General features: G+C 34.5%; 3 protein-coding genes across 6 annotated transcripts in view; 2 read left to right on the top strand and 1 right to left on the bottom strand.

Moving 5' to 3' along the window:
- Positions 1-373: 373 nt before the first annotated feature.
- On the top strand, positions 374-12,798 carry slc15a2 (solute carrier family 15 member 2). Of its 2 annotated transcripts, XM_067444237.1 has the most exons (24): positions 374-768; positions 1,301-1,347; positions 2,648-2,735; positions 2,886-3,027; positions 3,111-3,203; positions 3,332-3,431; positions 4,154-4,244; positions 4,369-4,446; positions 5,111-5,193; positions 5,286-5,369; positions 5,479-5,568; positions 6,206-6,250; positions 6,773-6,808; positions 7,180-7,268; positions 8,384-8,465; positions 8,586-8,711; positions 9,967-10,137; positions 10,248-10,294; positions 10,474-10,581; positions 10,688-10,784; positions 11,628-11,771; positions 11,845-11,949; positions 12,032-12,182; positions 12,319-12,798. In XM_067444237.1, the coding sequence occupies exons 1-24, from the start codon at positions 753-755 to the stop codon at positions 12,369-12,371; spliced, it is 2,166 nt and encodes a 721-aa protein (XP_067300338.1). In that variant the 5' UTR covers positions 374-752; the 3' UTR covers positions 12,372-12,798. The 2 variants fall into 2 exon arrangements, with proteins under 2 accessions (XP_067300338.1, XP_067300337.1); XM_067444236.1 differs by having other exon boundaries at positions 375-768; positions 12,032-12,798.
- A 135-nt stretch (positions 12,799-12,933) lies between these two features.
- Positions 12,934-22,495, bottom strand: hspbap1 (hspb associated protein 1). Of its 3 annotated transcripts, none has more exons than XM_067444239.1 (8): positions 22,364-22,495; positions 21,850-22,031; positions 20,779-20,963; positions 19,632-19,768; positions 17,789-17,960; positions 15,954-16,037; positions 14,736-14,846; positions 12,934-14,115 (listed from the first exon to the last, which is right to left on the bottom strand). In XM_067444239.1, exons 1-8 carry the CDS (start codon positions 22,405-22,407, stop codon positions 13,636-13,638), a joined length of 1,395 nt encoding a protein of 464 aa, XP_067300340.1. In that variant the 5' UTR covers positions 22,408-22,495; the 3' UTR covers positions 12,934-13,635. The 3 variants fall into 3 exon arrangements, with proteins under 3 accessions (XP_067300340.1, XP_067300342.1, XP_067300341.1); XM_067444241.1 differs by having other exon boundaries at positions 22,353-22,485; XM_067444240.1 differs by having other exon boundaries at positions 22,317-22,425.
- Positions 22,496-22,541: 46 nt separating this feature from the next.
- The window catches only part of slc49a4 (solute carrier family 49 member 4), a 53,446-nt gene continuing 51,949 nt past the window's right edge, over positions 22,542-24,038 (top strand). Inside the window, exon 1 of the mRNA XM_067444238.1 lies at positions 22,542-22,983. Within this exon, the coding sequence (XP_067300339.1) occupies positions 22,683-22,983 (301 nt within the window). The 5' untranslated portion in view covers positions 22,542-22,682. The remainder of the gene's footprint in view (positions 22,984-24,038) is intronic.

Raw genomic sequence — 24,038 nt, forward strand, 5'->3', positions numbered from 1 at the left:
CTTTTAATTAACGGAATGCGTCCTTGCTGAATAAAATGTTTGATAACTTTCTTTAAAATAATATATATATATATATATATATATATATATATATATATATATATATATATATATATATATATATATTATATATATTATATATATATATATATATATATATATATATATATATATATATATATATATTTTTTTTTTTTTTTTTTTTTTTAAAGATGTATATGTTTTTTCTCTTTATAATCTCTCATAGTATGATCCTCTTTAGGATACCATTCAGAACTAAAGTTGTTGTTCAGATGCTAAATGGCTCCGCCTGTTACAGAGGGAAGTGGGAGCTGCACTCCCACTGAAGGGGGCACACGTTTAACAATTAGGGCACATTTTACCACAGCCCAACCATCCCAAAAGTAGAGAAAACGAGAAGAAAAGACACTGGATTGTAATTATACCGAAGGGAAATCGTTTCTTTAGCTGTCTTCTGCAGCGTTCGTTTATATATTAACAGTTTAGTAGTGGGAAGCTCACGCATAAACTACATAATCTGATGCATGTGTTGGGTCATATGTGGTATATCGACCCGCCCGGTTCGGAGTTACCTATTCTTTGTAGAACATTAACCCAAGAAGTTAAAACAGCTTTAACAACATCGTGAGGCGTGTGAGTTTTCACTCTCTGTGGAAGGACGGACTTGGACGCGTGCTCAGGAATCCACTAGATGTTGAGTGTCCAAATACACATTTGGATTCATTGAAGACATGGGGAAAATGAAGGGTAATGAGGGTTTTTTAAGCTCAAAATTCTTTTAATAGATGTATTTGATGCGGCAGTTCTCTTTGCGCCAAATTTGGAGTCGTCTCTGCGAGACGTGCAGTGTTTTGGGATTGTGGCGTGGACTGAAGAATGTATGCAACTTTAAAAACACATGTTTGAGTTTAAACAAAATTTGAGTCATGCATATATGGCGTATTTGATAATGTCAATGCTAACATATGATGCACTGCAAGATAATCGATTACTTGGGTACGATTTTTTTTATGCAACAGTGGCGCCTGTAGAAAAAAAAATGTTTTGCTTCATACTTGACTATACAGTGAATGCGCGTGACTTTGATACCTAAAAATAAAATAAAATTGCACTGCATGATCTAGCCTTTCTGTTTCTTTTGGCTATGGTAAAGCCTGGAAGCACAATTTCTAATTGTTTTTATATCAACATTATTATTATATTTTTCCAAATTCCATACTTTCATCAACTAATTCAATTATCTTCTCTTTTCTTTTAATCCTCTTTTTTTCTACTCTAGAAAAATATGTTGATGCAGAGAACCATGGAAAAGGGCAGCGCTCACCGGTGAGAGTTATTGCACCATTTTCTTGTTTTTGCATTACACGTAAAATATTAAAATATTAGCTCTAAAACCTTGCCCTAGACAGCTAATACGTATTAATCATAATTCTGAAATGATTGCAGAGGTGGACAGTAACTAAGTGCATTTACTTGAGTACTGTACACCTTTTGTGTGTCTGTACTTTACTGGAGTATTATTATTTTTTTGGAAACTTATGAATTTTACGTCTCTACATTTGAAAGACAAATATCGTACTTTTTACTCCACTACATTTCTATCTAGGTCGAAAGTCGTTTCTGTAGCAGCTCTGAAAGTCAGAGGATGATTTTTTCCATCTTTAAAAGGTTTTTTGTTGTTGTTGTTTCAGACAGTCTTTCAGGAATCACTCTTATACCTTATACATTTTACCAACTTTTTTTTTTAACACTGATCAGTTCATAGCAAAATGGAAGAAGACGGTTCTTAGGCACAAGTGTGTGCACCCATAGCCATACTTTGAAAGTTTGTTTCAGTTTAAAAAAAAATCAAGATTAGTTTAGTTAGCATATAATTGGTGCATGTAAAAAATATCTTATAAAATATTAAAAATATAAACGTCTGGGAGAAAGAGAAGAGTAAAGTTGGGAGAATATCAGTTGTGTATCAGTGTATTGGATCCGTGCATTTGGCCTTAAAGTGACAGCAGCTTTGTAAAGAGCTTTGGAACTTATATACAAGTATTTAAATTAGTTTAAGTTAGTCATATGCTAGTATGTCAGATGGAGCATCACTGAATGACTTAAACCATGATGGCAGTGTGCATTTATACAACAATAATTAAATAATGCATTGGCATAAAAAAGGAAATTTACTTTAATACTTAAATACTTTTGAAAACAAATACTTTTGTACTTTTACTTGAGTAAAAATCTGTTTTTACTTACTTTCACTTGTGACGGAGTAATATTTGACCAGTAGTACTTTTACTTTTACTCAATTAATAGAGTTGTGTACTTTGTCCACCTCTGAATGATTGTAAGTCACTGTAATGCTAACATAACTACAGATAGGCCTAGAGTAGAATATTATGAAATATTCCAAATGTTAGATGTCATACAGTAAATGAAGGGATTCAATATGGGACGTTCTTTGCCCCGTTTGGGCAATTTTGTCACTTTATGTGTCTTTTGACACAAGCTCTGGTAAATATTTGACCTATGCTACCAATGTAAAATTCTGATGAATGAACAGGATAATATTATTTATCTTTGGGTTTCTTTCAGTGAAAATGTGACATGTTTGTAATACTTTGCTTATGCACAGAAATTATGTGGGACTAACTACCCAGTTAGCATCGCCTTCATTGTGGTCAACGAGTTCTGTGAAAGATTCTCTTACTATGGAATGAAAGGTAATTCAATTTAATATATATATATATATATATATATATATATATATATATATATATATATATATATACTTTGTATAGTATAATTTTTCTAATGGTGTATTAACATATTTTCTAATGTTATATTGATAAGTATGCATTTTATTTATACAGCGGTGCTCACGCTTTATTTCATCCGCTACCTGGGCTGGGATAAGAATCTTTCTACAGCTGTGTACCATGCTTTCTCAGGACTGTGCTACTTCACTCCGCTTCTGGGGGCCTTGATTGCTGACTCGTGGTTGGGGAAGTTCAGGTAAGTCTTATTCTTAATACTCTGTTAGATGAATAATGGTGAAAGTTGATGTTGAAAATAGCTTTTTTTTATTCTATTCGCAGAACCATCATCTATCTGTCTATAGTCTATGTGATTGGTCATGTGATCAAGTCTGTGGGTGCCATTCCTGATATAGGGGACAGCACTCTTCATATGTAAGCTTCTTTTGATGACTGTCAAGGTGTAGCATTCTACTGTGAGGCCATACAGTAAATGTGTTTCCAGTGGAATAAGTATTTCCCTTTTTGAGGTGCAGTGGAAGAATCACTTTTTGTTTCCTCAGAGTTCTGTCAATGCTTGGTCTGGTCCTTATAGCTCTTGGGACAGGAGGGATCAAACCATGTGTTGCAGCTTTTGGTGGTGACCAGTTCGATGAGGAAAATGTAAGTCACAAAACAAAAATATATCATCTTGGGCATTTGCACTGCAAAAAAATGCTTTTCTTACTTAGTATTTTTGTCTTGTTTCTAGTCCAAACATCTAAAAATTCTTAAAACAAGAAGCATTTACTAGACAAGCAAAAGTAATTGCCTTGTTTTTGGAAAAAATAACTAAAAATTAAGAGAGTTTTTGCTTAAAATAAGCATAATAATCTGCCAGTGGGGTAAGCAAATAATCTTAAAACAACATTATTTTAATTACCACATTGGCTGATTATTTAGCTTATTTTAAGCAAAAACTCTTGATTTTGAGTGATTTTTCCCCAAAACAAGACAATAATTTGTCTAGTAAATATTTCTTAATGAAATATTTTTTTTAGATATTTAGACTAGAAACAAGACAAAAATACTAAGTAAGAAATGCATTTTTTGCAGTGTGGGCTATTTACTTGTCAAATCATAATGCTATTTTAACTTTTATTAGCTTCTTTTATTTATGAAGCACAGTAAAAATCAGAGAATGAGTCAAAGTGCTGTACAAATCACTCAACTTAAGATAATGCAGCACATAATAAAATGATAAAACCAACCAAAATCTTCAAGTGTTTAGGAGTACACTCATATCGGTGATTTCAAATCGAATTGATTAAAAGACACATTACATTTTGATGTGATTTGTTTGGGTCTTTACAAAATCTAACTTATTTAAATCCTTTCTTATTTAGACCGACGAGAGGAGAAAATTCTTCTCCATCTTTTACATGTCAATCAATGCTGGAAGTGTCTTGTCCACCATTGTCACACCAATACTAAGAGGTCAGACTCAAGATAAGCTTCAGGCTATAATTTTAAAGCAATGAAAGTATATGGCGCTCATAAAAGTGCTATTATCATGTCAATTAGAGAAACCTTAGATAATCATTACACTCAAACTCCATAGGCGATGTGCAGTGTTTTGGAGGAGACTGCTACGCCCTGGCATTTGGAGTTCCTGCGGCTTTAATGGTCATTGCCTTAGGTGAGGGTCCTCTATTTTCTGGGAATTTTAGGTTGAAGAATGGAAGGAATTTGGGAATAATTGGTAATCCTAAACTGATTGTATTTGTGAAACCAACTGTCTTCAGTAGGCATGTATATTTAGCAAACTCCTGCTCATTTATTTCGGAAATCCCAGCCAGTTTGTTATGATAGCACGTTAGCAAATCCCATTCAGTGTACCATGAATCCTGTATGGAGAGAGAAGGGATTCAGCCCTTGTCTGTAAATTGGATGGAACATATACACATAATGCCTCCACAGAGTATTTGGAGACACTCTAAAATTATTAATGTCTTTATGTGTATTTGCATAAGTGTGTATAATTTGTATTATTTTATTTTCAGTGTAGCTAAAGTCCCATATACATTACAGTTGGTTGCTATTCGTATATTATGGATATTGTTGTTTCTGTAACTAATTGCTTATGTGTCTCTATTTTAAGTCACTTTGGATAAAAGCATCTGTATCTGAAATGCATTTGAAAATATAGAACACAGTATGGCTTCTATGCTCGTCCGAACTAATACTTGATTATTAATGCACTATGAAGATGAGCTTGCTACTTCTACATCACTCCTATGGTCAATTTATCTACATTATTTAACTTATTAGGCATGTTATTAACTCTGCACCTGTTCATGTAGTGGTGTTTATCTCTGGAAGTGGGTTATATAAGAAAAGTCCTCCGGAGGGAAATATCTTGGTGCGTGTCTGCAAATGTATTGGGGTAAGTAAATCTTACCTTTCTTTAATGTGTTACCGAAGGATCTGGAGCATGAAAAGAAGGCTAATGTTCATCTTTTACTTTGTTTTTGCCAGTTTGCTATACGCAATCGATGGAGGAATTCCAAGAGCAACCCAAAACGCAGTCACTGGCTGGACTGGGCAGAGGAGAAGTACTCGGTCTGTTTTAATTGCTATACAAGCCAAATCTAGCAGTTGAAATCCTGGGGGGTGCTCCATCTACCAATGACATAAAACAAATTTAACCTTGATTTTGATTATTTTACAGAAGCGGCTCATTCAGGAAATTAAAATGGTGTTCAGGGTGCTGGTTCTCTATATTCCATTGCCCATGTTCTGGGCTCTATTTGACCAGCAGGTAAAATGTTTTTTTTCAGTTGATATCCTTAATTCTTTAACACTCAACTCGACACAGTATTTCACTTAAAGGGGCAGTCCATCCACTGGTTCATGAGATCATTATGTCCAGCAGACATGTTGAGGTATTCAGTGAATTTATGATGAAGGATCAAGAATTTTTCCTTGTTCATTAAAGGAGTAGTTCACTTTAAAATGAAAATTTCCCCATGATCTACTCCCCGGAGCTCATGTAGGTTTATGAGGGATGGATGCACTTTTTGGGCTTCAAACTCGATGAACCCAATCACTGCCATCATAAAGCTTGGAAGTTTCAGGATATTTATTGATATTACTCCGATTGTGTTCATCAGAAAGAAGCAAGTCATATACATCTAGCATGGCCCTGGGGGAGTAAATCATGGGGTAATTTTCAATTTAAACTACTCCTTTAAGGAACAAGGAAAAATGACTGATTCCTCATTATAAATCCATTGAATACCTTAAATGTTATAATGACAAATGACATCTCATGAACCAGTGAAAATGTATCTCTTGTCACAGCACTGTACTGCCTAATTTGAAAAGGATGAGAGAATTAATAAATAATAATGATGTGAATAAGTTAATTAAAAATAGCTCTCTTTGTTCTATGCCAGGGTTCGCGCTGGACTCTTCAAGCCACTCGAATGAACATGGATTTTGTAAGTCCTTTTCTTTTTTTGACCTCCAATCTTAAGAGGATAATACTTTAAAAAAAAAAATTCAGATTCTTCTTGGGTAGTTATACATTTGGGAATGCAATAATGAAATTATCATTCATTTATCATCATCATAATGTTATTTTGTGATTCTAAGCAATTAAGCAATATGGCAAGTAAAAGATAACCAACATATGTTGTTTATAAGATAACAATGTCCTTGATCTGATTCTTTTTTTGATAACAATATACACGCTTTGAAATCACTATTGAATCCAAAGGTTATAAATATCTAAGACTTCATTACAGTTCTTGTTGTTGAAATTCAGATGCTGCAGAGTTGAAGTGTGTAACTTTTCTATGTTAAAATATCCCAGCTTAAAGACCTTCAGTATGAAATTATTATTATAATTATTTTTGCTTTTAGTCTATGTATATCAGTTTTGAAGATGTCTAAATGCACGTCTAAATGTACTACTGACTTCTTTTAGCTTAAAAGTGAGTTCCTTTTTTTTTGTTTTTCAGGGCGGAGGCTTCATAGTAAAGCCTGATCAAATGCAGGTAAAACAAAAAAAATCATCAGATAGACACATACATATAGGCTAAGGGTTCATTATTGGATTTTAAATAAAATAATTTTTCTTTAAAAACTGACATGTACAATTTATTTTAATACATCTTAAAGAATAGATATTATTATCAATAATTAAAATCATAAATCTGACAAAAAGTCTTTTCTAAACACTTTGAAACACATGTAATGTAAAGCCTAACAAACATTTACTTCCTGTTCTTTTGTACTGTCATACCAAAATGACCAGTCAGTTTATGACGGCTTATAAAAACTTAAGTAACAACATTTTATTGTTATCACCTTCATAATCAATGTATTATAGTGTCATTCAATGGGTGTGTGTTTCTGTTTTGTCAAGATGCTGAATGCTTTGCTGATTCTGGTGTTTATTCCAATCTTTGACATGGGTATATACCCGCTGGTAGGGCTGTGTCGGATCAAACTCACGTGAGTGCTGTGTAAATGCACGCCACATGTCGGTTAAAAAGTAAATACAGAAATGTATACATACAGTAATGGCAAAAGTTTGGACACATTACTATTTCTAATGTTTCTTCTGCTCATCAAGCCTGCATTTATTTGATCAAAAATACAGAAAAAAATGTAATATTGTGATATATTATTAAAATGTTAAATAATTGGTTTTCAACTTATTATACTTTAAATGATCATTTATTTCTGTGATGCAAAGCTGAATTTTCAGTATCATTCCTCCAGTCTTCAGTGTCACATGATCCTTCAGAAATCATTATAATATGAAACGGTTCTGCTACTTAATATTTTTTCATAACCTGTGATACTTTTTTATAATACTTTGATGAATAAAAAAAGCAAATGTTTTAAAAATAGAAATCTATTGTAACAACAATATACACTGGTCACTAATTTGGGGTCAGTCTTTTTTTTTTCTTTTTTTTTTTAAATAAATCAATAATTTTATTCAGCAAGGATGTGTTAAATTGATAAAAAATTGATAGTAAAGGAGATTTATATTATTTGAAAATGTTTTTATTTTGAATAAATGCAGTTCTTTTGAACCTTTTATTCATCAAATATATTAGGCAGCAGAACTGTTTCCAACACTCATAATAAATCAGAATATTAGAATGTTTTCTGAAGGATCATGTGACACTGAAGACTGGAGTAACAATTCTGAAAATTCAGCTTTGCATCACAGAAATAAATGATCATTTAAAGTATAATAAATTGAAAACTAAATATTTTAAATTGTTTTAATATACACAACATAAAAAAAAAAATCTGTTTTTTTGTTCAAATAAATGCAGGCTTGATGAGCAGAAGAAACTTCTTTCAAAAACATTACAAATAGTAATGTCCAAACTTTTGGCCTGTACTGTATATATTTTTATACAGTAATTAATTTACAAAAGTCCGTAGGGCAAAACATTGGACCAGGGTAAAGCGATCAATTATAATTAATTATATAGATTGATATATAGTTATTAATTAATATATAGACATTAAATGTGTTAACATGACACTCATTTGATTAATACTTACTGTCCTTGTCTGTGTAAAATATTTTTCTTGTTCATTTTCAGTCCACTAAGGAAGATGGCAGTAGGCATGATCCTTGCGGCAGTTGCCTTCTGTGCTGCCACTCTCGTAGAAATTAACGTAATTGTATGTACATTTGCAAAAATGCACCATATTGCATTTAAAGACCTTCTGTAGAATCACTAAAATCAGTCATTTAGAGTTTGTCAACATTAACTGAAACTGACGTTTAATTTCTCTGGCTAGAAAACTGTTGTAGAGCCCCCTCCTGCCAAAGAAAGCCTCATTCAGGTTTTTAATCTTATGGATTCAGATGTCAGAGTGCAATTTCCAGAACACGCTGTCTTCTCAGAGCCACTTACACCATATGAGGTAAACGTGCTGCAGACAAACGTGTGCATTTTATTGTCTCCATAATCGAAACAAAGTTATAATAATGTTGTATGTCTTAAATATGTAGATATTACTATTATACACTACTGTTCAAAAGTTTAGTTAAAATAATACTTTTCTATTACACTAACACACTGATAACAATAATCAGATGTTTACTAAGCACCATTCAGCATATCAGAATGATTTCTGAAGGATAATTTGACATTGAGTAATGGCTGCTGAAAATTCAGCTTTGCCATGACAGGAATAGATTTTGAAATATATTCTAATCGAAAACTTATTTTAAATTGTAATAATATTTAACAATATTTCTAGATTTGGGTTTTCAAATAAATGCAGACTTTGTGTGTATAAGAGACTTTTTCTTTTTTCAAAAACATTTAAAAAATGGTAGAGTATAAGATATATCAATATTATTTTGAATGACCAAGGTCTTAACTGAGTGAATGTGACTTAAAATCGCAGTTTCAACTCTGAATTCTGATCGGATTAGCTGTGATTGAAGATGTTCTTAAAGGAATAGTTCACCCAAAAATGAAAATTTGATGTTTATCTGTTTATCTGCTCAGCGGCTGCTGTGAATCTTGTTTCACACTGCTAAGAGTAACACCGCTTTTACATGGGGCAAAAGCGTTAACGCTTCCCATTTACTTTGAATGGGTGACATCATCCGTTGCCGAACTGAATTGTAGATTCCGTCGCGGCACTTCACTCGCATTGCGAGCGTCAGAAGTTGAAGATGCCAGCGCAGGCGTCATCCAATCAGATCGCCATATGCAAATATCCTTGAGCAGGCGCTAGCCAATTGCATTCATTACTGCTCCGTGAACCATCCAGACATCCAGAAACCGAGTGTAACACATATATGATGCAATTGACAGGCGACTCCCTCCCTATGCTCAGACGTCCCGGGTCCTTGTTTAAAATAGCAATTTTCTCACAATTTACAAATAGTTGGAATGCTTAACTGAAGAAAATATATAACACTGGCCTAGTGGTTTTTGGATATTTTACTGCAAAAATACTACATAGTGCACCTTTAGAGCAATGAGTCTTCTGAAGCCATTACATGATTTTACCAAAGTTAAAGTAGCTTTTAGGCTCTCAGCTTTATATCATGTCTATGACCCATTTTATAAGTGCTGTAAAACACTGCAACTCGTGCTATAACTCATGTTATTGCTTTATTCGATTCGGTTTAGCCAGTAAACAACTTTTTTTTATTGTACAGGATCCTTCAGGATACACAAGTCTTCCACTTACTGGCAAATCCCAGCTCCAGACAGTGACTGTCAGTCACAATGGGGAAGAATACCAGTGTGGACTCACATTCACAGAACGGGCCGCCTACAGTCTCTTCCTGCATCGTCCTCTACAGCCTGGTGGCACTGTATGCAATCTGGTGAGTTTCAGATTTCACCAGCAAAGATTCTACCAGCACATACACATATTTTATAGCAATATACATTACTATACATCATTTGACACTTCTCTTTATTCAAATGAATACAGGTGGAAGATCACATCACCAAATCTGAATCCGGGGCTGCGTATCTAAGGTAAATGAATGCTTGCAGAACATTGTTTATATTGTTTCAAGTTACTGTTTAACAGTTTGTTAAACTTTAGTGCTTTGTCCCAATTATCAATACCTTCAAGCTAACCTTTGACAAAGCAACTGGGATTGCCTGAAATCGTTTTCAGTACTCTTTTGTCTTTGTATACATGTCTGTTGCAGGTTTATCAATACCGACACTGAGAATATCAACATAACTGTTGGCACGGATGCATTTTATGCACCTGCTAATTATGGGATTTCTCCCAATATAAGTGTACCAAGGGGAGAGTGAGTATTTTAATCATAAAGTACACGCTTCCTTATCCATATATCGTTTCAAGCAAACCCTCCAATTGATCACAGTTTTTCACTTCTGCATTCATTCTTCTTTCAGATACAATAAAGTTGTTTGTGTAACAGACTCCAGTCAATATGAAATCGATCTGGGACTTCTGGATTTTGGTGCCTTCTACACTGTCATACTCAAAAAGGTGGGTGATCGAGTTCAGTTTCTAGTTAATGTTTTTCTGCAACTTATACTTGACTGCAAAGTTTAAGATATAGTGTACTTTATAACTTGGCTGAAGTTTTTAATGGCTATTTTTGCTGATAAATGAGAACATTGAGGTCTACAACCAACATTTATTGAAAAGTAAAGTTAATTTGTACTTTATATATTTATCAAAGAATCGTGAAAAAAAAAACATTTCCACAAAAATACAGTTTCCACTCTGAATATAATAATAATAAATGTTTTTTGATAATCAGAATGATTTTGAAAGATGATGTGAGACTGAAGACTGGCGTTATGGCTGCTGAATTTTTTTTTTTGTGCAAATTATTTTAAAAATACATTTAATAATATTTAACAATTTTTACTGTATTTTTGATCAAATAAATGCAGTCTTGTTGAGCATAAGAGACTTCTTTAAAAAAAAAAAAAAACTTTTAAATAAATTTTAAATAAAGACTGCATGGGTATGCATTCAATTAAAGGTGCTGTATGTATTTTTTTTTTACTGAACTAAAGCATTCAAATTCCAAAATATGTTTGCAGATAATTAGGAAACATGCCAAGTTCACATAGGTAAGCAAACGAACTGGCTCAGAGAACGCAGACTCTACCTAACTTGAAAAGCCTCGGCATCCACCTGTCCAAATGTCCAGAGACATATTAAATGTGGATAAATCAATTAAACGTACAGTGTAAATGCTTGTCGCCTTCCATTCCAGTCTGTCAGTATTACATTCCCTACTTTTAAAATGTTTCAACACAGGAAGCTAAAAATGCTTTTGGATCAATATCTTGACACCGATATGGTTCATTTCTACAGGAAAGCAATGATCTAACATTCAGAAAGATGGAGGATATCCAAGCCAACAACATTCACATCGCCTGGCAGGTTCCACAATATGTTTTCCTCACTGCTGGAGAAGTTATGTTCTCTATCACTGGTTTGGAGTTCTCCTACTCACAGGTAAGTCTATTAAATGCCTTGTACTTTTAACTTGAGTGCATTACATTTCTCATTCTTATTCTTTTGTGAGTAGGCACCGGCAAACATGAAGTCTGTTCTCCAGGCTGGATGGCTTATGACTGTGGCATTTGGTAATGTCATAGTACTGATTGTGGCAGAGGGGGCCGGGATGGAACAGGTAAGCAGTGGGCTTATTATTAATTCCTGTATGGTTTTGTTGCATAGATCCTGTACCGACAAACCTCTTATTTCATAAACAGTGGGTGGAGTTCCTCCTTTTTGCTGCTCTTTTGGTAGCCGTCAGCATCATCTTCTCCATCATGGCCTATTTCTACACCTATGTGGATCCAGATCAGCTTGACAAGATTTTCAGAGAGGAGACAGATGATGAGAAAGCGAAAATTTCCAATAGTAAGGAAAATGAGACTGTTTCTATGGCTGAAATGCCAAAGCAAACCAAGATGTAGTTTTAAACCAAACCGTATGTTTCATTATGAACTATTCAAATCCATTAATTGCGATTTGTTAAATTCTGTTTTTTTTTAAGGCCTTTTTGGCATTTTGCTGAACTCTACTGATCAGGGATCATATTCCAGCTGATTTAAGAGAAATTGACTGTGCTGAAGGAGTTATTATTATACTTCTGTATGGTACTTTACAAAATGTAACCTGTTTTGGAACAGTTATAAGATAATGGTTTAGATTGTGGTGGACTTCACATATACAGCCATTAAAAGATTTGGGGTTGGTAAGATAATTCATGTTTTTGAAAAAGTCTCTTACGTGCACCAAGAATACATTTGTTTGATTAAAAATCCAGAGAAAACAGTGATATTGGGAAATATTATTTTGAAAAACAAAATAATAAAAAATGTAAATGCAATTTATTCCTGTGATGGCAAAGCTAAAGTTTCAGCAGCTATTACATCCAGTCTTCAGTGTCACATGATGATCCTACAGAAATCCTTCTAATATGCTGATTTGGTGCTCAAGAAACAATTGTTTTTTTTTGTTTTTTTAGTTTTTTTAGAGAAAGACTGTGATGAATAAAAGTATATAAAATCTTACCGACCCCAAACAGTAGTGTATAAACTTCAATCAATATCAGTGTCTAAAACTATTAGTCCAACAATGCTATTTGCACATTTTAAAGCTCACATTTGTACATAATGTTTGTCAGTCTTGCAGTATTCAGAGGGGATTTTCTAAATGACAGTTTATTAACAGTTTGATGCCTGTGATTTCATGTACTAATTTGGAAGGGATTGGGAAGTGTAATATAAAAAGGCATATACTGTAAAATAAATGATTAATTACAACAGAAAAGGTTTTGAATGTTTGAGGATTTGAGCCACGAACTGTTATTTTACCCTGGGAGTTGGCCAAGAAGCATCCATAATTATTGTGGAAACGTGAAGAAATTTGGCTTTGAAGTATTTAATGAAGGTCAAAATAATGGAGGCAATGTGTTATGAATAAATAATTAATTTACAAACATTCTTACAGACAGTCTTATCTGACAGGATTGGTTTTCTAACCCCAAATTGTCTGGAAAACTGCCATTTGCTATGTACTTTTTACAGTGGTTTACACATGGCCTTTGCTGTCATGACCATTCAGGTATATAGTGTTTGATTAACTCCTGTATAACATTACTTTGATGTCAGATACATATGCTTAAATATGCGTAACACATCCAAAATGTGAACATCTAATCCCACTATTACGTAATTAATCATTTTGGGAAAACAAATGAGCATTCAAACACTGTTGATAAATTATGTGATTGTCTATACAGAAATACTCCAAAAAATAATCAGCATGGGATCTTTTATTTATAAAAGTACTGTCAATCCAGTACAATTTAGGACTGAATTTCTCTTTGTCGACACATTATTAGCCTTGTAACCTGAGTGATGACATCAGGGTGTAACAGGAACTCTAGCATGTCATTGGTGGATATGTGCATACCAGCACCCCCTTCTGAGGTTCCTGGGATTCCTGCTTCCTGATGTGCATGCTGACCAGCTCTCTGACCAAATTCATTTTCACTTCTCTGTTCTGTCCGTGAGGGGTCATTGTTTTTGAAGCAAGATGTGCCCTTTGGGCAGTTATATTTGGGTTTCTGAGCCAAAATAACAGGAATGAGATGAGGTCCGAAGGGAACAACAAAAGGAGACTCTGGAGTCTTTAATAGTCCACTAGAGTCACGTTTTCCCACCTCTGCTCTTGGTTGGTCTGCAAGCAAGGACCAGCCTTCAGTATTGTCTCTTCTCTTCTCCAAACAGGCCTTTACTGCTAGGTTCAAATACTGCATGTTTTCATCATGTGAAGAAACTCTGTCCTAAGACACAAAAAGATAACACACTGTGCAGTTAAGCAATATCTTTAAAATGTCACAAAAATACTTCAGAAGACAAATCTCATCAATGTCACTCTGTCCCGCAGATGTTTCAAAATACCTCCTTTTAAAATAACAGCATATGAGTGTTATATATAAAATGCATATGTTAAAATATGACATTATTCACAACATAAATATTCCCATAAGCTATTAATTGAAAAAATAAATTCCAGATAAAATAATTGTAATTGTCTAACATACTCAACTCCATCAAAACTCATTTGTAAACCAAATGTTTATTATTCTTATTATAGGGTCACATTTTGTGATTCTGAGAAACTACATGGAATATTATACTTATTAAAATTGTCATATTGCATGTACTTTGAACAATGAAATGGCAACAAGTTCACCACACAAATACACTTTCTCTTATACAATACCATTCAAAACACATTTACTACATTTAAAGTATTTATCGTCAAAAATGCACTAAAAAGTAATATTGTGAAATGTTTTTACAATTAAAAATGTAATTTGGTGTGAGACTTTTTGCGGAGATTTCGGGCCAGTTCTTCAATAAACCTCTTTTCTTTTGCACTGCCGTATGTTCTGAATACCTCAGTAGGATTGAGCCAGTGGTCGTTGTTGTCTAAGCTGGGGGCACATTTCAGGGCACACACAATGGTCTTAGTGAGAGCTTCTCCTACTCTGGCCTCATCGTCCATATCCTACAGCAGGAAAAAAAGAGAATCAAATCCAACCAAATCATATGCTTATATAGAACCTTTTCCTAAGAAACTGATTGAAGTACACATGAAAAAGAGTCATCTTGCATCTTGATATAATATGATATTGTATACTATAAACCATCCAGGTAGTTTGAGCAACCCAGATGGCTAGATTAGTCTGGTTTGCTACACATTATAGGAGCATTTACAGTAAACGGCATATTGGATAGCTTGTTACTTCATCCTCTACGATTTAAGACCCAGGTGTTATTTTAGACAACAGCCTGTCTTTTGAAAGCCATATTTGCCATGTTACAAAAATTTGTTCTTCCACCTTAGAAACATTGCCAAATTACAGAACGTGTTACCACAACACTGCATTGTAATGCAATACTAGGTAGTTTTCCTGCATCCTTAAAAAATAAGCTAAACCAACATTCAGCTGCTAGAGTTCTAACCAGAAAATATGATCATATCACCGAAGGGGTCAACATGGGCAACCTGACTGGTCTGCTATGCAGCCCCATACGCAGCACTGTGTACTCAGGCACCATTTTAACAGAACCACAATTAACTTATTGAACAATTTGATCTACAGTAGCTCATCTGTTCGATTGGATCACATGGGCCAGCCTTCGCTCCCCACAATCATCAATGAGCCTTGGCCGCCCAGTAATATTAGTTCACCACTCTTCCTTCCTTGGACCACTTTTGATAGATACTGACCACTGCAAACTGGGAACACCCCACAAGAGCTGCAGTTTTGGAGATGCTCTGACCCAGTCGTCTCTAGACATCACAATTTGGCCCTTGTCAAACTTACTCAAATCCTTACGCTTGTCCATTTTTCCTGCTTCTAACACATCAAAATGCTTACTTGCTGCCTAATATATCCCACCCACTATCAGGTGCCATGATGAAGAGATGATCCGTGTTAAAAATTTCACCTGTCATAATGTTATGCCTGATCAGCGTATATTATATTATATTATATTATAGCTGTATATTACTGCCATATTACATGATGCACTCATCCCTCGCTGATAACAGTGTTATTCTTAAATTTGAACACTGACACAATATGCACTGTGAAAAAGAGTATCTTGCCATCTCAATCCAGGAGTTCACACTGACAGTCACTGGATCCACAGACTCCACATAGTGCCACCAGTGTCTGGGGACAAACAGAACCTGATGAAAGACAACAGCAGTCAGTCAATACTCTGAAGATACTCTGAATAACGTCAAACAATCTGTATATTTTATGTGCAGATGTAAAGTGCATATTTGAAATACTATTTACCACAAGGTGGCAGCTGCGCTCTACGTATCATCAAATCATTTAGGTCATTAAAAAAAAAAATCAATATCCTAGCAATATTTATAGGACAAGATGAGGTCCATTGATTTTCGATAGTGCTTTTTAATCTAAGCAAACTCTATGATAATAACAAAGGAGTAACAAACATTCAGCTAAAGGTCAGAAACAGTTTTATGAAAAAAAGCAAACACAGAGTTAGTGGTCATGAAACATACTGACGTGGAAACAATTTAAAGTGACCACACAGTTACTTTAGTATTATTTATATATAATTATAGTATTTATCAATATTTTGAATTAGCTTTTAATTTTTATTTTATTTTAGGTTCTATTGTAATGGTCAAGTTTTATGTGTTTTTGTCTTTTTTATTTGTTGTTTTATGTAAAACGTATTTAAAGTTTAATCATTTTTAACAATCATAACTTTTTGTTCAGTTTGTTGACAAGACAACATTTCTAATGTTCCTTTTATTTAAAATGTTTTTTATTTTATTTTATTTTTTACTTCTAACATGGTTTAGAACTCAAGGTACATTGTATGTGACTTTGGTGATTTTTTTCCCATGCATTTGCAGCGAGAGGCAGTGGAGCAGTGTTAGCTCTCTCAAAGAATGGAAGTTTATGTCTCCCGTCTTCATTAGTATGCTGTGAAAAGTGTGAGTGCTCCCAGAGAGTACGCTCGCTGTGTTGGACCGCCGCTAATTGCCTTGCCACCGTCTCGCCTCTCAAAGAGCTTGATCAGAGAGGTTTCACACACGCTGCTGGAATCTGAAGGAGGGGGATGTGCTACAAAACATGCACACAGCTTTATTCTGCTGCTGCCTGATTCATCTAAAATGCACACATAGGAGACCAACTGTTGGGTTACAGGATCCAAAAAGACACTTAGGGAATGTTATATTGAATGTTTTGGAAAGTTACCATCAATGACATCACTTGATGGTAATTTATGGACAAATCTCTACTGAATTGCAGACTAGTTTTCTGATGCAATATCTGAGATTCAAATAAGCCCTCTTTTTCCTTGCAAACCACTTTTAAAATTAGCTTTGTAAATTTTAATTTGTGATGAATTAAAATTATTAAATCATTTTAATTCAATAACATCCGTGATTCAGAACGTCCTAAAATGCAGCGCATATTTTTTTATACAACTCTAAAATGTGGCAAATTTAGTGTTCATAGAACATATTGACATAATTATTATTATTCGTTTTAAAATGGGCACACAGTGAATGTAGTACTATAGTACTAATCACAAAGGATACAAATACTTTTGTTCCCTATGAACGTACAACAATAATATAATTGCATCTCTAATGACTGTACAACTAGAAAATAATTAAGACTTGTATACAGCAAATTATAAATATTCCAGAAAGGCTTGGTGCACCATTTTCGTCACCATGGATTTATGATATAATATTATGTTTATTAATTTTTTACATTTTTATATTTTCGGTTATAATATTACATTGAGTTCTTATGTGATTTTGCTATTTTTAGGATGTCATTCTAGGATGCATTGGATACTTCACATTTGTGTTGTACTATTCTAAAATACGGCTAAAAAGAATACGTTTTTGACAGGAAGTGTATAAAAAAAATCATACAGGCCTACCTGACCAGGCTGCAGAGTAACGGTATGGACTCGAGCTCTTTTGAATGCTGGGAACTTTTTCAGGTCTGGATGGACCACGCTGACCTGACTGAACACGCTGGACTCCTCGTATGGGATACGTGTTGGGTAGAGGTAGGGTGTGTCATCGGGAGGGAAGAGATGCCATCGTTTCCTGGTGAAAGAAAGACTTTACTGAGATACCACTGAGATTTGCCTAAATAACATATCAAATCACAAATAGTTTCACCACAGCCACATTTTTTGGAGGGCTCATGAGAAGCGTGATGTTATATTTCACAGCTGCAATGACTAAACAACTGCGATTGAGATGAATGGGAATTCAGCATTGTCCGACGTCGGTTTCTAGAGGAAATATTTTCAGCATGCAGGTTGCGTTGCTACAGAAGGCGCCAGCCGAGCAACTGCCATTAAGATGAATGGCAATGCTTACGGAATAGCTAGTTTTCTCAAAGTGTTATGGGCCTACTTGCAAGAGGTATCATACAATACTGTGGTTTCTGTGGCAGGCCATCTTGACACGAGTAGTCTCTATAAGCAATTACAGAGACAAGACAAGTTCTACAGAGAGATAAGATGAAGGAAGGGGAAATAACATCTCAATATCTGTTCACATCACAGCACTTTCCGTTTATCACTCGCTCTTTCAAATGCAGAAGAAAAATGTCTTTCTTCTACAGCTCAGGAGACCTAACAATAGACTAGATAGAGCTCTCGTCAATATTTAAAGGAATCACATGGTGTTCCTCTAAACCATGTTCATAGAATAAGCCAAATTGGCAGTTTTGCCTGAGGCTTACAGCATCTTGTTCAGGGGTCTATTGACAGCTGGTCATCAAAAAATAGTTTCATCTCACGTCAAACCATAAAATCAGAAGGGGTTATGGAGGTGCGGAAAAATACAATAAAATAGTAGTTTTGGGTCGTTTTATTAAACCATGACATTTATCCACTATAATTGATTTTCAGGGACATTTAAGAGAGCATATTGTTTTTAATATTTCAAAAACTTCAAATGAATCTACTACCTACTACATGACAGATATTGCTGAAGTAAGCACCATGAGAAATCACACCTGACTCTGACAGTAAATAGCAAAAAAGTCTAAATCTAACATTCTCGGACTGGCTTTTACACAACATGGACTGGATGTCTGGTAAACTACAACGATTAAAAATCCTATTTATTAATTGAAATAACACTTAAAATATTAAATATTATAAAATATTAAATAAATATTAATATTAAATGAAAAACAAACAGAATCTTGAAATGCTGCCTTATTAATTATATTTTTTATATTATTAACTTCTATGTGATTCAATATTTCTGATATTATGATAGTATTTGTTTATTTTATTATTATTTTTATTTATTATTTCTTCTTCTTTTCTCTTTTTTTCTTTCTTGGATTGTAGTTGAATGCTGTAATTGTATTTAACATCATCCTGCCCAGGGACCATAGATGCAAATTAGCTATCTTAGCTAACTCTGGCACAACATTTGTGTTGTGTATGGTCCCTGTTAAATAAATAACTAAACTAAACTAAACTAATCAAGTTGAAGTAGTAAAATTACTAAAACTGAAATAAAAAATAAAGCTATATATATTATATGTATATATAACTATAACTAATAAAAATGACAAAAGCACATAAAAAGTGAAAATTCTAAATATTAAATTAATACAATTATAGTATATGAATAAAATGAATGATTGAACAATCTTAGCAAACCGAATAATTGCTAATATCTCGGGCTTGTTTGTAACTTTTGGTGGCATTTTTGCCACAAACCTGGGTAATGTCTGACCCTGGTTCTTACCTGCCTTGGATCTGGAAGACAAGATTGCAACCATAAGAGTCAAGGTGACATGGAGTGTTAGCACCTTCTGTGCCAATCCAGAGTGTGCTGTCTCGTCCATCTCGGCTGGGAAAGCCAAAGTCGGACCACACCACATCCTGCAGTTATAATGTTTGTGTTTGCAAAGAGCAAAAACAATTTGATGTCAATTCTTTTCAATATAACCAACAAGAAACACTCAGAGATATTGCCCTTTTGAAAGGAGATAATGAAACCATTACCAAGTCCATAGGACCGTAAATGAGATGGTATGTAATCAAGCCCTCGGCAATGTTTAAACTACCCTATTCATCATTTAAGAAAGGCCCATGTCTGTCCCCGGTGCACTAGCTACCAGGAAGAATATTGGCACCTCATAAGCATTTATTATGATTTACAAAAACGGAAGGCTAGAAATGAACATTAGGTTATTGTTCCCTTGGCTGGGAAAAAACAAAACAAAATAAATTGTCACAAAGTATCATTAAAATTCTACAGTATGACACTGATGTGCCATAGGATATGTTTTACTGAAATAGTAAAACCACAAGTACTGATTAATTGCTCTTCATATCTGTTATTCCTAGTGTTGTGATACATTTTCATGAGATGTTGTAACAACTCTAGGCTAATAAACCGTTTCAGAGAGCTCATAAAATAAAGGTAAGCATCCTCGGGAGACAAGGCGATACATGCTAATGAATATTCGACCGTGTTTATTGATCAAAGCTGATGTCATTGACGTGTCCTGTGTGCTGTAGAGCGCCACTTCATAAAAAATTGGTCGCTCTCGAGCATAACTGGCATGTGGAAAAAGGCAAATGGGATAACATGGTGCTTAATAAGGTCTGAGAGCATGATTGATTGCGAGAGAAAATGAAAAAAGTAGCATCTTGTCCATTTCTTTTATTTAAATCAGCTTGATTTAGCAACTATAAAAGCAAGAATTTGTGATTCCAAAATGTAGCTTAATCAATTATAATATTTATTATAATACAATATATTGCATAATAATAATAATTGTAATAATATGGTATATAAATATTTTAAAAAATATTTTATTTTATTTTTTATATTTTAACCTTTTTTTAATAAGTAAACCCATTGAAGGGCAATTCATAAGATTTACCTGAAAGATAGCAGGTTTGTCCTCAAAAAGCTGGGCAATGTACTTGTAATCAGCATAAGCCCAGAATTCCTTGAAGTGATAGTCAGAGAATGGCCCATCAAGTGATTCACCTTCATTGGCAGTCCAGGACAAAAACTCTTTTACAGTTGCTTCAATGTAGGAGCACTCTGTTTCAAAAAGAGGAGCTGGTGCAAACAAAGTGAAACAAAGTAATTAATGAATAGATTATCAGAGAAGGAGACCATGGAGGCTTTCCAAGTAGGTTTATTTAAAATGCACAAACTGGAAAAAGCCTTTGATCATGTAAAATTATTATTATATAAAATTATATAATTTTATAAAATTAACTGTATTTGGTAAGAGGCAACTTACGTATTGAAATTCTTTTCTTTTCATATTACAGCATCATATCAGTTCACTTGATTTGAAGTCATAAAAACTGCATGTACAACTATCACTGAAAATTGTTGCTTAAAGCGAATGGGATAGTTTGCCCAAAAATGAAAATTGTGTCATTAATTACCCACATGTCATTTTAAACTCGTTCATTTCCAGAACATATGAGAGCTCTCTGATCCCTCCATATTACCTCCACAATTTCATTCTAGCCTGTGTCCGTCTCCTACAGAGTGTACATTGTAAATAGTGCAGCATTCAAGTTCTACAGCAGCTGATGCTGTGCATGTGAGCACGCAGCAGCTGCACTGTATTTACAATGTAAACTATGTAAGAGACTGACACAGGCTAGAACGAAATTGTAGCATAATGTCATTATTTTTGTTTGTTTTAGTGCACAAAATGTATTCTCATTGCTTCATAAAATTAAGGTTGAACCAACTGAAGTCACATGGACTATTTTAACTATATTTCTGTTCCTTGAAAGTGAAAATTGGAGCCAGGAAAGTTTCCGAATTTCTGCTTGGGATACCTAGTCCTATTCCTGGAAATCAACCTTCCTGGTCCAACCCTCTTCTAACATACCTACCAACATGTCATTTAAATTTAGAAAAAATATTATGTTTAAAAAAGATGTTGTGGACAAATGCAGTTATTTTACTCTTTATGGCTTACCCATATCCTCATTCCTTTTCCCAATACGGAACCGTACCCTCTCTGTAAGGCAAGTTGACAAGTGCTCCACAGTCCAGTGTAATGCTGGCCAGTCTTTGGTCATGCTCAGGAACACAGCAGGTTTCTGTAAAACCTGGACAATCCTCCTCGCCTCTTCTGGGGTGAAAGGTTTCAAAGCCATTCTACAGAAAAGCATAAAATAAAGAGGATTAAAATAAGTAGATTTTGTCTTGTTATACAAGACATATTCATTCATCTTTCAGATAAATGTAGGGGTTTAACTTTGAAACACTCAGATGAACACTGAGATACATCAGTGGTTTATTGTGACCGTTCAACCATTGGCAGCTAATATGGTGATCAATAGAACTGACATGTTCATATTAAAATGTAAAAACACGTAGTTACTGGATGTGCAGCATCTGCCTAAAAGTTAAATTTGCCTATCTACACACATATAAGCTCACCTAAAATCCCTTTTCCAGCTGGTAAACAAAACTCACGTGAGACGTACCGCTGTTTTTTCTCACAACACATGGGAAACGAAACAACGACCATGTTGGCTCTATATACGAGCTGACGTCTTCTTTAAGAAGATAGAAAATATGATCCAACATGGAGAACACAGACGTTCAGTTTCCGTCAGTACGTCAATTCCGTCTCGACACAGCGCATGCGCATTAAAGTTTTGACTGCTAGTGTCATCGGTTGTTTTGTTTTTGTTTCGATGGGCAGCTGCCAATTGAGTGACTGCCCTAGTTTTTAATGTGTCATCATATAGGCGTTGATGGATAGCATAAGGGCATTTTAAAACGGTATACCACGTCTGTTCAATGGGTGCCCGGGAAAGCACCGAAGGGGAAAGGGAACCGTTGCTGGTTCCAGCCCAGCCGGCGACAAACACACTCACGCAGCCTGTGTTCAGCAGGGTATATGGGAGAAGATGGTTTGTTCTCACCATGTTTTCAATGTTGGGTTTTATGCAAGGACTGGTGTGGAACACCTGGGGCCCAATCCAGAACTCAGCCAAACATGTGTTCGAGTTCTCATCGACAGATATCGCTGTGTTGGTGCTGTGGGGTCCTGTGGGCTACCTACCCTGGCTGCTGTTTATTTGGTTGATGGATAAGAAAGGTGAGTTGTTTTGCTTTTAGTCTAGTGCCATCACTGCCATGGCAACAATATATGTTAATACAAACAAATGATAACGGATACATTTTGCAGTATTAATTAAGACAAATGTATGTATTGTGTGGGATCATTCCACGGATGAAGAGGTTATCAAATATCCAGAGTCAATTTTATAAATCAATAGTCTAATGTACTTTTAAACAAAGTACATTGCACTTTTTTTAAATTGTATTTCATTTTAATAAAATTGATATTTCTGTGCAATTATTTATATCTCTTTTATGCATGTTTTCCACCACAGAGAGTCCTTTCAAACCATTGTAGGGATGTCACATCCAAACTATAATTTACCTATTACCTTTAAATCATAATTGTGTACAACTTTCCTCTTTATATGTCATAGTGTTCTTTGTGACAACATAAATGTCGGACATTATCTTTTGAATATCTTACACTGACTTCTATTGGAGTAGCCAGATGTAGCTTATAACTTAAAGTACATCATTTTGGAAAAATAAAAAATGTTGCAAATTATTATGTTTTTTACAATGATTTATGTGGGTTCGCTAAATAGGACACCACACAGAAGAACTCCTTACCTCATGTGAAATAAAATAATAAATCATTGAAAGATAGTTCATCACATGCTAGGCCACAAACCAGTTCCCTAACATCATATGACACAAGTCATTATGTAAACCCGGCGTCATTAGATGCAGTTTGTGTATTCATTCTTGCCATGCCAATTTAATGAGTTTCTAAGCTGAAGGAAGTACTTACAGTAGAGGCCTTAAATGAAATGCATGTATGTATATCTATCTATCTATCTATCTATCTATCTATCTATCTATCTATCTATCTATCTATCTATCTATCTATCTATCTATCTATCTATCTATCTATATACATACACATACACCCCTAAAGTATTAGGAACACCATACTAATACTGTGTTTGACCCCCTTTTACCTTCAGAACTACCTTAATTCTACGTGGCATTGGTGCTAAAAGCATTCTTTAGAAATGTTGGCCCATATTGATAGAATAGCATCTTGCA

Source organism: Pseudorasbora parva, chromosome 5 (assembly GCF_024679245.1).
Source record: "Pseudorasbora parva isolate DD20220531a chromosome 5, ASM2467924v1, whole genome shotgun sequence".
Lineage (NCBI taxonomy): Eukaryota > Metazoa > Chordata > Actinopteri > Cypriniformes > Gobionidae > Pseudorasbora > Pseudorasbora parva.

Excerpts from the sequence above, each read along its gene's own strand:
- slc15a2 (XM_067444236.1), top strand. Across the intron at positions 5,370-5,478 it reads GGGCAGAGGAGAAGTACTCG|AAGCGGCTCATTCAGGAAAT; the intron begins GTCTGTTTTAAT and ends ATTATTTTACAG. Across the intron at positions 11,772-11,844 it reads TGGAGTTCTCCTACTCACAG|GCACCGGCAAACATGAAGTC; the intron begins GTAAGTCTATTA and ends TTTTGTGAGTAG.
- hspbap1 (XM_067444239.1), bottom strand. The coding sequence starts at position 22,407 with ATGGTCGTTGTTTCGTTTCCCATGTGTTGTGAGAAAAAACAGCG. Across the intron at positions 19,769-20,778 it reads ACAAACCTGCTATCTTTCAG|GATGTGGTGTGGTCCGACTT; the intron begins GTAAATCTTATG and ends TTATAACTGCAG. Across the intron at positions 14,847-15,953 it reads TGAACTCCTGGATTGAGATG|GATATGGACGATGAGGCCAG; the intron begins GCAAGATACTCT and ends TTCCTGCTGTAG.